This window comes from Eptatretus burgeri, chromosome 6 (assembly GCF_056783735.1).
Source record: "Eptatretus burgeri isolate ZD-2024b chromosome 6, Ebu_testis_v1, whole genome shotgun sequence".
Classification (NCBI taxonomy): domain Eukaryota; kingdom Metazoa; phylum Chordata; class Myxini; order Myxiniformes; family Myxinidae; genus Eptatretus; species Eptatretus burgeri.
The window spans coordinates 10,894,133-10,910,609 of record NC_140966.1 but is presented as its reverse complement, the minus strand read 5'-3'; the positions used below and the strand labels follow the sequence as shown (position 1 = coordinate 10,910,609).

The window sequence follows — 16,477 nt, the reverse complement described above, 5'->3', positions numbered from 1 at the left end:
GTGGGAAAATAGGCTCGAAACCCATTTGGAGGGGTGCAGGAGCCCTGTTGACGGGCTGGGAGCGTGGCTGCGAAAGGTATCGCATCGCTGAGTGGGTACCCCGGGCACCGGGCTAGTCGGCCGCGGTAGGCCAAGAGCCCAAGGGGTGGCCGGGATAGTGTAGTGGGCACGGGTGCGCCCGCATGATGCGGGGGCCCAGGCGCCATTAGCCGCGTGGGCAGTGCATTGGGCACGGGCACCCAGGGAAGGGGCCCGGGGCGCCAGCCTGCCACGTGAGTGTTTCAGGGGAGTCGCCAGGGAGGGCACTCCCAGGTGTTTAGGGTGCTGGTAGGCTCGGAGGCAGTGTAGTGCACATGGGTGCCATCGTTGGAGAATCGGCAGAGGGTAGTGCCTGCCAAGGGAGTCACGCGTCCCAGCCATGAGACCATGTGAGGGCACGGGCGGAAAATTGGGGGGGGGGCATGGCCCGAAATTGTGAGGACACCAACACAGGCGATGGGAATCTTGGTTGATAGAACCAGTAGATTAAGCGAGAGGCGCTTGTTGAAAGCCCCGGGGTAGTTCAAAAGTTAAATGGATAGGGTAGATAGGAAGTGTACCCCTCCACACCATCCATCCCTTCGCTCTCGTTGATGGCTGCTGGACCCACTTTGGGTAAAGATCACTGAACTCCGAGGAGGCCATCTTGAGGCTCGAGTTGGGCCTCGACACAGGACGCTAGCCCTCCCTCATTCCCCTCCGGGAAGGGAACGTAGGGGTTGGGAGTAAGCTTGGACATGATAAGTTAGCCGAACAAGGACGATAAATAGAGGGGAAGTAAAAAAAAAAAAAATCAAAAAAAAAATAAGTTGGGGCTAAATTGGGTTTTGACAAATTAAGGGGGTGGGTATAGACCGAGACAGGCAAAGGCGATAGGTTGGGAGGGAGATAGGTAGGTCCGAGCCCGCCTTCCGAGTGGCCAGCACCACCGCACTCCCTCCAGCAAAAGGCAAAGGCTGGCCAACTTCATCGGCTGGCTGTGTTACTTCAAGGCCTGTGCCGGCCCACTTCAATCGGCTGGCTGTTTAATGCAAGGCCTGTGCCGGTCGATCGTCTGCCGGCTGTTTTTACTACAAGGCTTGTGCCGGTCAGCTTCACTGCCGGCTGTTTTTGCTACAGCGGCCTTGTCATGCCAAGCCTTGCCTGCCTGCTTATGCCATCCATGCCTCTTGCCCTCGTCATCTTTTGCCCCTGTTCTGTTTTGCATTCCCCCCCCCCCCACCCTTGTTCATTGCCATGTGCGCCAGGATCATCGCGCAGTTTATGAGGACTGCCCTGTTGGCAGCAACAACATGGGCCTGCAGTGGCGGCCCGTGCACCGTGTTTGCGTCCATCCATTCATCCATTCAACCATCCATCCATCCATCCGTTGTGTTCATTGCGTGTGCCACTTGAGCTGGCACGGAGACTGCGTTGTGCAGCTCAAGCGCCGTTGCGTTCTTTGCGTGTGCCACTTGAGCTGGCACGGAGACTGCGTTTGTGCAGCCCATGCACCGTTGTGGTTCACTGCGTTCATTTCAAAAGGGGAGGGCTTGGACTGCGTGTGTGCAGCCGGCCACATTCCCTGTCACCTGCATTACCTGAGCCAGAGACTGCATGCGAGCAGCCTGGCTCCCTGCTAACTGCTTTTCTCTTTGCAGAATCCATTGATCCTGGGCCATGGTTTGTGTAAGATTTGTAAGGTTAAGGTGTTAAGTTGTGTATTGTAGATGAGTGCGCACCCGGCCTGTGTGTCTTAGCGCCGGCAATTTATTTAAGTCGTCCGTATGAGTGGGTTTGTTGAGTTAGTTACTCAGCCCGTAGGTTATTTATTTTGGGGACACAAATAACATGAATGTCGCACTCAGGGATCCGAAGGTAAAATGTACGATGGGAGAACTACACATGATGGCACACAAAAATTTGACGACTCGGGACGAGTCTGTAAAAAGGGGAGGGGGTAGTGTTACGGTTGTGGAAATTCGCATTACACCATAAAGGGTCCTCAGGTGAGATATATCGGTAAGTTCATGTGTAGTTATCCCACACCTGTTGTTTGGAGGGAATATGTGCGATTCATCCGGGCTGCGACGCTTTGAGTTAGCCATTTTTCTTTATTGTTATTTTGGACCATTAAGCCACCAACAACTCAAACACCACCACCTTTGCCTCTTTACCTCCACAACTCCATCCTGCAAACATTGCTTCACCGCCATTCCCAAACGACGCCCGCCAACCACCAAACCACCACAGCAAACCCCCCACCACCTTTGCCTTTCTCCTTCCACAACCATCGACCCCACACCACCAGTCAACACCAAACGTCATGCTGTCCAGGGCCCGTTCGGTAATTGATGCAGAACGAGTCGAGCCGCGGGTACGAATGAGTTCCTCTCAGGAAGAAAATCGGATCAGGAAGGGTTCACGCCCCTTTTTCTCCGTCCAATGGGCGAGCGTCAGGCGGTATGGCCCCGCCTCCAAGCGCGATGAATGTGGATTCTTCACGGGAGAGAATTCGGATCAAAAGAGGCTCACGCCCCTTTTAGCCACACCAATGGCTGAACAGAGGGTGGCGTGGACCCGCCTCCAATCGCGTTTTTATCCTAAAATCTGCATACAGGCTCCTCCTCCAGTCTATAAAGACGTGAGCACAAGGCGACGCGGGCGGTTCGGGTCGAGTGAAGACGGAGGTCGTCGTCGAAGTTGTAGTGTGGTGTCATCTCGTCGCTGGTCGCTGGGCTCGTCTCGTCGTGGAATCGACCCACCTTCGCTCTCACAAGCGAGCAAGCCAGCCAGCCATTCACCTCACTCGACCCTGAGCATCAAAAATCCCCCCCCCCCATCCGCGCTGAGATAGTGCCGGTGGCCCCGTTTATTCCCCACCCTAACCGTGGTGCCGACCCAACCGTGCTGGCGCGGAGAACGCCGGAGAGGGATCACCGACCACGCCAGGGGCACGGAGTTGAGGCGCAGCTGCGCAGACATTGCGGCTTGCCCGCCATCGCATCACGAGGATGCGGGTAAGACCTTGTCGGTCTCGTGGACCTGGCCGCTCCTCCAGGTTCCGCGCACATTTGCTCCACGGACCCCGTCTTCCTCCCTGCCTATGGGGACGTCTTTTCTTTGCTTTTGAATGAATGCTGTGGCGCCGTCCGACAAGTATAATTGTTTAAGTGTTGTAAATAATAATAGTCGGTAGTAGTGCTTTTGCTTTTGTTGCATTTTGTCTCGACTGTTATACATGCATTACTGTATGGCTGTGAATACGTGCTCGTCTGTGTGTGTGTGTAATAAAGTGCTTGCTTGTTGAACTGTTTCCCGTTTCGTTGCGTCCTTTTTCTCCCCTTATTGAAAGCTCCATCTTGCATCACGTAAGGGATTGATAGTGGGTTTAAAACATCCGGTAAATAATCTGAACCGTCGAGGTCGACGATAACTCCGCTCGGTTATCCCTGCAGCACGGAACAAGCCGCTTAAGCGGTTCGTGTCCGAAGTCGACCTGCGGCGTGGTACAACTCCTCAGTACGCTACTCGCGCGGGTACTTAGGTATATCGACATTCGGCGATTCACCGTATTTCCGCGCGGGTAGAATGCGGACTGGGTTGTGGTGAGGTTAAACCCCCACCCGTGGCTCGCTCCTTGGCGGTAGTTCCAAGAGGGTCACGACTGAATTGTCCGTTCCGGTGGACGACGTGTCACGATTTGAGTTACGTGGCCGATCGCACGCCGGCGGGCACAAATTCGCAACAATATGTTGTGTCTTTCTCCAAATTATAAAGTAAGTAAACTTACAATCAAAAGTAGAAATCTTCTTGTGAAGATTAGCCGTAACATCGCATCAGGAAATTGACCGTCATATCCGTAATCTCCAGGTTACTTTACGGTATGATTGAACTCAAATGGTCAAAATTTTTCGATTTTCCAAGAAATATTCCGAGTCGACGCGTCCTTGGTGCTTGTGTCGTAATACAAACCGAGATGGTTTCATGCTACACCAATGGCCAAACCCCTAAAGTTTGGGTCATGCTACACCAATGGTTCACTTTTGTGCTCAGAACAATTTATAGAGCACTGTTATGAAACAACAGAGATGGGTAGATCTTGAAGTTTACTGTTACGATTGAGAGAGGATGCATACCATACCCACGATTAAGAGGAAGAAACAGCTGTCCCTCAAAACTGTAACACCATCTCCACCGAGCTACCAATACATGCACATAGACTATTTGAGCGGTGAATCAAACACCTGTTGCCATTGCCCGGCAGTTACCACAAGAGCATCTTGAAATTATCAATTAATCAACGCAAATTTCGACAAGTCAAATGAACCACCGTCTATTTATTGTGGAGAGAAAGTATGTATATTTGTATCAACTCTTCAGAGAAGATTTGACCGAAGAAGCTAAACCTTTCAGTCTCTCCTCTACCAACACCCCCACAATCTCACACCTTCCCCTTCAACATCCCCCATGATACCCACAACCATCCTACACCCCCCTCCACAATCACCACCATATCATACCCTCCCCTCCACCACCATACACCCCCTTCCCCCTAGCAGCACTCCCCCCTCCACTGGGGCGGGACATTGACATCTCATGGACATGATGGTGGGACATAGCACGGCCACAAATGACGTCCGGGGAAAGTATGAAACGGGATGATCTCGCAACATACAAGACACCTGGTGAGCCTGCGATGGTGGAACAAAGCATTAAATCACCCTTTTGTCTGTGCTGTCCGAGTGTGCCTGGGCGCTATCAGCACATTCGGGCAATGACGGGTATTTCTGCTCGGCTAATATACAGTATAAGCCGGTAGGCGACAAGGGATCCGCGAGGATCGAAGCGCTGGATACGATGCTTTTCATTCTGACCGATCCACCGACGAAGATTCATTGCCAAGACGTATTGGTTCACATACAATTGTTTCTCTGCCTGGCAAGATTTTTCCTATTACGTATTTTGCCAACTGGCACTCCTCATAGGACTACCATTTGAAAAATAAAACCCAAATCAAAAATCGGCTTGAGTAAAAATTTCTAAACATCTCGAAGTGTTTAATTCCGAAGTCTCGTTTCTCCACATTCAAAACTGTAGGACAAGTATTGAAAATAGTGAATGTAGGTCGAGAAAAAGTATTTTTTCGAATTTTGCGTATTTCAGCCCCGACACCGTTGGTGATCGAATCTGGAAAAATGCTGTGGTTCAATTTTGTAGTAGTTATTAAACTCTATCCATACACCGAATTTGAACGTTCCGCCGTCGACAGTTTCCGAGGTCAAGGTCACTTAACATATTCTCTGGTTCACCACCTTTCCACATTCGGAGGGCTGCCATTCAGAAACTATGAGAGATAGAGGAACGTTATGCTGTCGCGATAACTAGATGGGGATGCAAGGAATAGGCAGGAGTTGGTCCGGTCGCTCTACCTATAATAGAAGCCACGCTACGTCAGTTACCGTTTGGGTTCTTAAAACGCAGTTTTTCGGCCGCTGCATAGCAACGGGTGGTTGCTTAGCAACGAAACTCAAACGCGCACACTCCCAGCCCACATGGCACCTGTTCGCCAAGTTTCATTGAAATCGGTTTGCTGGTTTGTGCTGTGGAGCCTCACGTTGCAGATGCACGCACGCACGCACGCACGCACGCACGCACACGCACACGCACACACCCCGACAATAACGGATATTTTTTTATTTTTTTTTTTTTTTTGTATACCTTGGTCGAGGCTCGTATGAGAGCTAACACACAACTCACAGCAATGAGGCATGAGACAAGAGGGGCGGGAGTGGAAGGGACAAAACATTGGGGAACAGACACAGGTGAAATGTGGAAGGGAGAGGGATGGGGATGGGACGGGGAACATGGCGAGGGGAAGATGGACATTAAAGGGACTTTCAGGAAGGAAAGCAGGAGAATTGAAGGAAGTGGGCTTGGGTGGATTATCGGGGGTAGAAAAGATCGAGGATTTGGATGGGGGAAGATAAGAGGTGGTGGTGAACAGCTGTTTTGAAAGCCTGGAGGGAAGAATGGGAAAGAATAGAGTGAGGAAGTTTATTCCAAAGGCGGGAAAAAAGAGGAATGAAAGAGTGAAGATGAGCAGTGATTCGTGATTTTGGTAGTTTTACCAGAAGGGGGTTGTTGGTGGACCTTGAGCGCCCTGTGGAAATGTGGTGGGGACAAATCGCAGAGAGAGCAGGGGGGGCAAGGCTGGAGAGGAGTCGGTAGAAGACAGAAAGACCACCGACCAACCTGCGGTGATTGAGTGAGAGGCCCAAAGACTCAGCTTCATTGCGGGAGATGCCAATGATCTTAAAAGCCCTGGTTTCGACAGCGTGAAGTCGAGAAAGGTGGGAGGCAGGAGCACCAGCCCAGAGGGGAGAGCAGTACTCCATCAGGCTACGGATATCTAGCGAATCCGAATGAGTTTGTGGTTCAAACCTTCGTACGGAGGGAACGAATGATTGGTGAACTCGGACTTGATCTTCCCTTTCAAAACACAAACAATCCATTAAAACGAGCGTCAGAAAGCACAACATGTCGGGACGGAGTGAACGTCACGTACCGGGTCCGGAATCTTCACCCTCGGTTGAACCAACCATAGACCCGTCCGAGGGAGAACCTCCTGGACGGACCACGGATCCACGGTCTGACGACGCACCCCCCAGACCAAGCACGTTTCCTCCATTCGAGCTGCTCGTGGATCCCGCGGGGTGTTTGCCGTGTGTGATCTTCGCCCGAGAGATATCGGGTCATCATGCACCATCCGCCACTGTAAGGTTCAGTGTGCCGAAGGACCGGACATTGTTGACGACAAGACGTTCCAAGAGAAACAAACCACGTGATCATGAACCTTGTTGAGTCACAGTTTCTCGGTGGTCGATTCGCCACCGGTCAATCACGTGACGTAGCAAATCACCAATGAGCACGTTTGGGTTCTTAAAATGCGGTTTTTCGGCCGCTGCATAGCAACGGGTGGTTGCTTAGCAAAGAAACTCAAACGCTCACACTCTCATCCCATATGGCACCTGTTCGCCAAGTTTCATCAAAATCGGTTTGCTGATTTGTGCTGTAGAGCCTCGCGTTGCGCACGCACGCACGCACACACACACCAAGCGAATCCCAATAAACTGATTCATCAATTAATACAAAATCCCTCCCTTATAAATCGTCAATTGAACGGAAAAACAAAACGTACTGAGCTGAAGTGAACAAGCGCTCAGCGTTTTTCATCTTCAATAATACTCTCTAAATTACTTCTTCCTTGAAATCGCTCGCACGAGGCTCAAAATAATATGGCTCCACAATTACCCTGAAAGCATTTTCATTGCAAATTCAGTCTCCAACCGTTTCTTCAAAATCCCACTGATCAGTTTCAATATACTGAGACCCTTCAAAGTTGCCAATGACGGTGGAATCAGTATCGGAATCTGAGCTCAAAATACACCGTTTCTCTATGTAAAGCCGCCATTCGGGTCAAGGTAATTTCAAGGTGTGACGTCACTGGCGTCAACGCAAGCTGGCCTTCGGTTTGAGAAATCCCCGAATCGCTCGAGAGGGGATGTGACCCTACCTGGTCAGCGGCATTGCAACTCATTGCATTAGTCTTCATGCTCGTTGGAGTGACGACACGGTGGAAGCAGACGGTTACTTATCACCTCATTGGCTACATTGTCAAGGGTGCCATCCTCAAACCTATTGTCATGGACATCCTTGAACGTGCAAATGAAACTGGACTTCATGTGAACTCAATCACCAGTGATATGAGAAGTGCCAATCACGCTCTTCACAGCAGCTTCGGAATTGTATGCTCAAAATTAGCTTTGACAGTGAACAAAGTACCTAACCCTTTCAAAGATGGTATATTTCTGCACTTCATTTTTGACGTTCCCACCTTATGAAGAACATTAAAGCCAGTCTGGTGAACGGCAACGAGTTCAAACTCAGCGATGATACCATACAGAAATATGATCGTCTGACAAACTGCGTCGGCCTGGCACTGATCAGGCAGTTGCTTCCTGGCAACAAAATTGATGCTGCCCACTTCCGACAAAATGAAGGTTTCCAGTGCACTCAACCTTTTCAGCAAATCTGGAAGTGCCGGTGTCCATCTGGAAGTGTACGGACCGCAGGTAGCTGTACATGTTGCTGTGTTTGAACCTGGAGAGTAACTGTTGAAATCTATCTGTGCGGATTCTTCCCAACATCTTTGTTCTTTGTTCTTTGTTCCTTTCACACTTTTCTACTTTTTTCATTCTAATTCTTGCTTTTTCTTCTCTTTCATGAGAAGTGAATTCTTGCAGAAATTTTTCTGCAAGGCTCACTTGGCTCCACCTGGATCGGTTTCAGGGTTGTGGAGTAGCGGCTGAAACCCGAATCCTATCCTGGTTCCTCCTGATGACTCCATTTTTTGCCTTTTACTTCTTTGGGTTCCTTCTTGGTCTTCCGTTTCATTTCGTCAACCATGAAGGCTTTGACAAGAAGCTTCTGACAACCACATGGCTTGTGGACTTTATGAATAAGTGGTTTGACTTGATGTCAGGTTGTCATCCGTTGATGGCGTTGAGCAAGGTAAACACCGTTTCTTTTGAAAGCGCTATAAGCCACCTCGAGGAAGTGGTTGTTGTTTTCTCCACCATTTTGTGCGGAAATAAGTGAAAGCCCTGGTAGGCGGGATTCATACTGTCTACATCTTCATTGTTGGATGTACAGAAAGAACTTCTGAACAGAGGACACGTTTTCATTTTAACTTCCTGGTTCACCCAGGACTGCCTCGAAAATTTATTTGGCTGCATGCGTATGAAAAATCTAGAATAGTTCATACAGGCATGCAGATCATCATGACAGCACAGTTTTTGAAATGTCCATTCGCAGGCAATTACCTTGAATATTACTGTGTATTCCTCATGGAATTTCCGGAAAGGCCTCCCATAAAAGCCGAAATGATTGACTGCGATAAAGATGGATTCAGCGAGGTAATCGGCGACCTGTCAAATTAAGCACTCAATAAATCTGAGAGTAGTAGTCTCTTGAATCTAGGTGGCAACTGCATTGCGTCAATCGAAGAAAAGAGGGACTCTGTGCCCCAAGTATCTACAAGACGTCGAAGATGTGAATAAAAAAAACTGTCAGATGCTAGCCGCACAGCCACAACTAAAATGAGAGTACAAATAAGGTTGCTTGCCCTTTTGTACCGAGGAAAGGTTTGAGCTGTTCCGTAATAACAGAATAACTTTTAAGGGATCTTTAGAACCACCGAAAGGGGACAGAAACTTGTAGAAAGACTGGGGAAACTAGCAGATGGAAATTTCACAAGTAACATTCAGAATTGTCATGATCTGAAAAGAAAGCTTCTCACCAAATTTGCAACTAGAAGGGCCCTTGGTAGAGCGCATACCTCCACCACGTAATGCCTGATCCACGAGAACACATCGGGCCCAATACATTTTTGGAATATGCATTATATAGTTTTTGGCCCCATCTCTCAATGGTGAAGAATCAATTGAGTTAAATAATTATCGTATCCAGATTTGGGTTCAGTTCTTCACCAAAACCGAATCAATTCGTCGCGGTCAAACAGCCAACCTGTCTTGCAAGTTTCATCTGAATCCGTCCAACCACTTTTTGAGATACCGTGCTATATATCGTTTTTGGCCCCATCTCTCAATGGTGAAGAATCACTTAAATAATTCTCGTGGTTGGATCTGGATCTGGATCTTCACAAAAATCTAATCAGTTCATCCTTGTCACACATCAAACCAGTCCACAAAATGTAATCCGAATCCATCCACAACTTTGAGATATCTTGCACACAAGCAAAGACAGACAGACAGAGAGATTTGTGATGATCAATAATACCGCTTATAATGATTGATATTCTCTGACATAATCTGGCTATGATGACTACTGTTAAGGATTATTCAAGTAATCACAATTCCTGCATTAAAAAAAATAAAAAATTGGAGCCTTCAATTTATATGACATTATAACCCACATGCCAACAAACTGTGTTGGTGTCAGGATTCTAACCTATATATGCCTCAGCGGTGACCAATATGGCATGCATGTGTTCATTGCACCAGAGCAAATAAAATGGATAAATAATTTTAAAATGCAGTCTCAGAAATCTGTGCCCAGTCATGGTGTCCGTGCCCCTTTGAACTATGCAGCGTTCAGTGGCTGGTGAACTGTATAGCTCGGTCCCGATTTACACCCCACCCCCATATTGTTGTGGTGCCTGGTCTCGGTGGCGAGCACGACCGCTAGGGGGAGCAGTAGAGTCGGCTCCACCGAACACACTGGAATTTAGGTCGTGACCCTCGGGTAAGTCCGAAAGGCACGAGCCCCTTACAGGACCATGAATCACCAATAATTCAACCGTGTGGGGTAGGGTTAATTGCCAAACTTCAATATACCCAAGTATCCACGCAGCAAAACTTACCGGGGAATTCACACCCTCGACAGGCTTCGAGCGGGACGAGCCGTTACCGTGCCCGAACAGTGTGTAACCCGAGCGGATGGTTACCGAGGCTTGTCGGTCCAAATGCACAATTTACTATCTCACTATTTCCCAACACGCACCGTGCTAAGCCAAGAAAAGAAATGACAGGGAACGAGCTGGGACATTCAACAAGAGGGGAATTTATTTTACAATAATGGGCAAAAACCGGGGAGGGAGACAAAGAGCAAATTACAACCGAATATATTCCAATGTACAATAACGCAAGTACTTAACGATTCTACTTAACAGACGGGCCCACACACAAACACATACCCAAAGAAATGGACCCCGTCGGGTCTTTATTGAAGGCTTCCAGCTCGAGGAAAGGTGAGCTGGAGACCAGAGCAAGCTTGGACCTTCCCGCCTCGTGCGGCCCTTGACGATCCGGCTCGGCGGGACTTGAACCCGCAACTCGATGCCGCTGCAAGCACCGAGTACGGAGGGTAGCATCGGGGTCCAACACGCTCCTCTGGCAAGCAACGTGACAGCGAGCGCCAGCAGACAAGACCGGCAAGCGATTCTCGGCGGGACAGACTCGCAGGCAGGTGATCCTCCGCGGGACAGGCTCAAGGGAAAAAAAAGACACGGACCTCTTCGCGCCCCCCCCTCCCCACTGACACAACTCGGGTCCCGATTGGCCGGTTCGTCTCAGGCGATCTGCTCGCGATTCGTCCGGGGGGCGTGGCGAGCATCCTCGTGGCCCGTCCTCCCTGAGAGGCATTCCTCCTTTGGGCGACGTGCCTCCGCATTGGCTGGAACGCGGCGTACGTCGCTCGCACTTTGCCCATTGGCTGAAGGCAACACATCTTGCTCGACCCTGGAATGGAGCCAATGTGTCAGTTGCCAATGGAACTTCACCCACAGGCGCTCGGCACGTATGCGCGTTAGAAAGGCCGATGATGGAAGGAAGCCAGGGAGGATGCCATTGTTGGTGGTGTAAAAATCCTAACTATAAAATAACCCGTAGCACACACGTGTACACTTAATTCCTATTAGACATAGGGGAAAGGGAACTATGTATCCACATATACTTAACAAAATAACTGAGCTATGGGGACCTGAATGTTGAGTGCTCATGGCTGCCAGATTCATAACAATATATCCTGTCCCCATTTACACCCCACCCCCATATATCCTGTCCACATTTACACCCCACCCCCATATTGTTACGAATCTGGAAGCCATTTGCACACAGGCAGATTCATAACAATATATCCTGTCCCCATTTACACCCCACCCCCATATATCCTGTCCCCATTTACACCCCACCCCCATTGTTACGAATCTGGAAGCCATTTGCACACAGACAGACAGCAGTCCCTAAGCTTAGTTATTTCGATAAGTATGTGTTTATAGTAAGAATCCATCCCCTATGTCTAATGGGAATTTCGTGTGTGCGCTGCGAGTTATTTTATAGTCAGGTTTTATACATCTACAACAACAATAACAACGGCACCATCCTCCACTCAACCAGGTCACCATTGCCCACGTGTTTTTGGCTGAAGGCGTGGGCGGAGCCTCCATCTCCTCAGATCGAGGCTCCGCTCCGAGGAGGGGCATGGAACATTTCCTCCAGCCAGTGAGTGAAGGGTGAGCATCGCACGCGCACCCCAGCCAATGGGAGGCCAGCGTTCCGAAAGCTACTACGGAGCCTCTTCGGGGGGCGGGCCTCCGAGACGCCTCGACACCCCCTCCCCCCCCGAGATTCCTCATCCTATCAGGAGGCTGACCACCTCAAGGGCGGCACCGCCCAGCCAGATGGGATGTTCCCCCCTTGTCCAATCCGAAGGCGAGTCCCTCAGAGCATTTCCCTCAACCCGCGGGGGAGGGGAAGGATAAGAGGAGGTGGCGAGCCATCAAGAAGAGAAGGTTCGCCCCGCCGTCAAGAAAGAAAGGAGAAAGAGAGGAAGCCTCGTCTTGCCTGCTGGCGTTCTCGTCTGGTCCGTTCCTGTGCTGGCTGGCGTCCGTTGCATCGTTCCTGTTCCCTGGTACTGCGTTGTTGGCGGCGGGTTCGAGTCCCGGCACCGGACAAGCTCGACCAGACCGCACGAGGTGGACAGGTGCAAGAATAGGGCCCAATAAAGGCCAGTGTGTGTGTGTGTGTGTGTGTGTGTGTGTGTGTGTGTGTGTGTGTGTGTGTGTGTGTGTGTGTGTGTGTGTGTGTGTGTGTGTGTGTGTGTGTGTGTGTGTGTGTGTGTGTGTGTGTGTGTGTGTGTGTGTGTGTGTGTGTGTGTGTGTGTGTGTGTGTCGCCAGTCTTTTAAGTAGAACTTTAAGTGCTTTTCGCTCATTGTAAATTGCCTGCATTTCTTTTATTCGGATAACTCTGCTCTTTGTGTGCTTCCCTCCCCAATTATTGTTTGTAATAAACCCCTGTTAAATGTACCAGCTTGTTTTCTGTGCTTTCGCCCATTGACCCAGCACAGTACGTATTGAGAATTAGTGAGGCCGTTGGTTCCGTAAGTTGTCATTGGGACCGGCACGGCTCTGGTAACTCCGCTCGGTTACGCCATATCCGAGTCGGTACCTGCGACTCGGTTCGGACAGAGTCGACCGAGGGTGTGATTTCCCCGGTAATTTGACGACGTGGGTACTTAGGTATATTGAAATTTGGCTATTGACCCTACCCCACGCCGTCAGAGAATTGGCGATCACGGTCCTTTAAGTGGCCCGTCGGCTCCGGAGTTATCCGGGGTGACGACCTTTTAATTCCGGATGTTCGTTGGGAAACGGCTCTACTGCTCCACATAGTGGTCGTTTATCGCCACCGAACCCCGGCCCACAACAATATATCCTGTCCACATTTACACCCCACCCCCATATATCTTGTCCACATTTACCCTCCCCTCCATATATTTTGGTCCCCATTTACCCTCCTCCCCCTTTATCTTGGTCCCCATTTACCCTCCTCCCCCTTCCCCGTATCTTGGTCCCCATTTACCCTCCTCCCCCTTCTCCCCCTTTATCTTGGTCCCCATTTACCCTCCTCCCCCTTCTCCCCCTTTATCTTGGTCCCCATTTACCCTCCTCCCCTATCTTGGTCCCCATTTACCCTCCTCCCCCTATATCTTGGTCCCCATTTACCCTCCTCCCCCTTCCCCCTATCTTGGTCCCCATTTACCCTCCTCCCCCAATATCTTGGTCCCCATTTACCCTCCTCCCCCCAATATCTTGGTCCCCATTTACCTTCCTCCCCCAATATCTTGGTCCCCATTTACCCTCCTCCCCCCAATATCTTGGTCCCCATTTACCCTCCTCCCCCCAATATCTTGGTCCCCATTTACCCTCCTCCCCCCCAATATCTTGGTCCCCATTTACCCTCCTCCCCCCAATATCTTGGTCCCCATTTACCCTCCTCCCCCCAATATCTTGGTCCCCATTTACCCTCCTCCCCCCAATATCTTGGTCCCCATTTACCCTCCTCCCCCCAATATCTTGGTCCCCATTTACCCTCCTCCCCCCCAATATCTTGGTCCCCATTTACCCTCCTCCCCCCAATATCTTGGTCCCCATTTACCCTCCTCCCCCCAATATCTTGGTCCCCATTTACCCTCCTCCCCCCCAATATCTTGGTCCCCATTTACCCTCCTCCCCCCAATATCTTGGTCCCCATTTACCCTCCTCCCCCCAATATCTTGGTCCCCATTTACCCTCCTCCCCCCAATATCTTGGTCCCCATTTACCCTCCTCCCCCCAATATCTTGGTCCCCATTTACCCTCCTCCCCCTATATCTTGGTCCCCATATACCCTCCCCCCTATATCTTGGTCCCCATATACCCTCCCCCTATATCTTGGTCCCCATATACCCTCCCCCTATATCTTGGTCCCCATTTACCCTCCCCCTATATCTTGGTCCCCATATACCCTCCCCCCTATATCTTGGTCCCCATATACCCTCCCCCTATATCTTGGTCCCCATATACCCTCCCCCCTATATCTTGGTCCCCATATACCCTCCCCCTATATCTTGGTCCCCATATACCCTCCCCCTATATCTTGGTCCCCCATATACCCTCCCCCTATATCTTGGTCCCCATATACCCTCCCCCTATATCTTGGTCCCCATATACCCTCCCCCTATATCTTGGTCCCCATATACCCTCCCCCTATATCTTGGTCCCCATATACCCTCCCCTATATCTTGGTCCCCATTTACCCTCCCCCTATATCTTGGTCCCCCATATACCCTCCCCCTATATCTTGGTCCCCATATACCCTCCCCCTATATCTTGGTCCCCATATACCCTCCCCTATATCTTGGTCCCCATATACCCTCCCCCTATATCTTGGTCCCCATATACCCTCCCCCTATATCTTGGTCCCCATTTACCCTCCCCCCTATATCTTGGTCCCCATTTACCCTCCCCCTATATCTTGGTCCCCATTTACCCTCCCCCTATATCTTGGTCCCCATTTACCCTCCCCCCCTATATCTTGGTCCCCATTTACCCTCCCCCCCTATATCTTGGTCCCCATACCTGGGTATGGTTGCATGCTTCCTTTAGTGGCGAGGAAGGCTGGGGTATTCTGAAAGGGAGTGAATCCTGGGTTCATAACTTCACACCTGCGAGCAGAAGACACATTTTAAGATTTGATATCATTTGAATTCGCACAAAACGCGAGATCCATTCGATGTTGTTCCGGGTACAAGGAATAAAATAAAATCCTTAAATCGATGAAACCGAACGTGAAACGATGGCCATCCGTGCCGTGAAAGGAAAGAACATTTTTTTTTTTTTAAAGGTCCATTCTCGGATAATAATCACCACGTCCGAGTTTGGAGTCAGGAATATTAACATTTAATGTCCTTAGCGCGGAACTCCATCCACTTTCATCCTCCATTATCTCCTCCTCCTCCTCCTCCTCGCACAACCAAATCTGCAGTTCTCTCATCACGTCACCGTCACCCCTCCCCTCCCCCTCCCGTTTTCTTATTAGTTTAACATCCTTTCACAGCAACGTCATCATCGTCTGTACGAAAACGATGCTCCACGTGAGAAGATCTCCCGGTCGTGAAAACATCGCGACGTCACAACTGTGAAACGACATTCGTCCTCAGGCCTAAACACAAGGATGGACCCTCCTGTACACTCAGCTTACCGCTTCACCCTCTCCGGACGAGGCCGGGGCGAGCTGAACCAGATCAAACTCTCTCTCTCTCTCTCCTCTCTCTCTCCACCCACCTCTCTCTCTCACACAGGCTGCGCTGCGTTCGTGTTGACGTCTTGTACGTGCGTGTTCACGTCGCCTCTGCACGAGTTCGGAAAATTATGGCAACGCGCAATGAGGAAAAAAAAAACAAAAAAATCCAATGGCCACGTGACCCCAAGCGGCCCAATCCAGCAGCGACGAGCTGATGCGCATGCGCGCAAGGCTCGTGCATGATCGAGCTCGTGGTGTTCACGCGTGACGTGAGGCGGTACGCGCGGCGCGCATCACGTGAGGTCGAACGTCATGACGTACATTGCAGGGGGGGGGGAAAAACCTCACATCCGGGGATCACTGACGTCATAGAAGAATGACATCGCTATAAACAAGCGATTTACACACAAAGCGATATGTGAATTGTGTGCGTGTGTGAGACTATAAACACATTTTATATATCGTATTTGACGGGGAAAAGAGAAAGTTGCAAGAGCGAGCGTGTCAAGCGGCGCGGACGATGGCTAATTAACCCGTTACTTTCAGGCCATGTATATATATATATATATATATATATATATATATATATATATATATATATATATATATATATATATATATATATATATATATATATATATATATATATATATATATATATATATATATATATATATATATATATATACACACTTTGCACGATTCACGAATCCATCTTGCATTTGGAATCCCTGATGAGTTTGCAGTTTCCATTAAAATTACTTGCGCTCGCTTCATGGAGAAAAGCTTTGGCTAAAACACGTCATTTGTTCAT

The 16,477-nt window shown here is 49.7% G+C and overlaps 1 protein-coding gene across 13 annotated transcripts in view; it reads right to left on the bottom strand.

Annotated features, from left to right (window-relative positions):
• The window catches only part of LOC147024242 (protein FAM168A-like), a 76,029-nt gene extending 60,138 nt beyond the window's left edge, over positions 1 to 15,891 (bottom strand). For 2 of the 13 annotated variants that reach the window (XM_085883967.1, XM_085883976.1), the window contains exons 1-2: positions 15,705 to 15,847; positions 15,000 to 15,087 (exon numbers count right to left, since the gene is read on the bottom strand). In XM_085883967.1, the coding sequence (XP_085740093.1) occupies positions 15,000 to 15,075 (76 nt within the window). In that variant the 5' untranslated portion in view covers positions 15,076 to 15,087; positions 15,705 to 15,847. Of the gene's footprint in view, positions 1 to 14,999; positions 15,088 to 15,287; positions 15,313 to 15,621 lie in introns of those variants that run through there. The other 11 variants (XM_085883968.1, XM_085883977.1, XM_085883966.1 and 8 more) reach the window with 9 other exon arrangements.
• Positions 15,892 to 16,477: the final 586 nt, after the last annotated feature.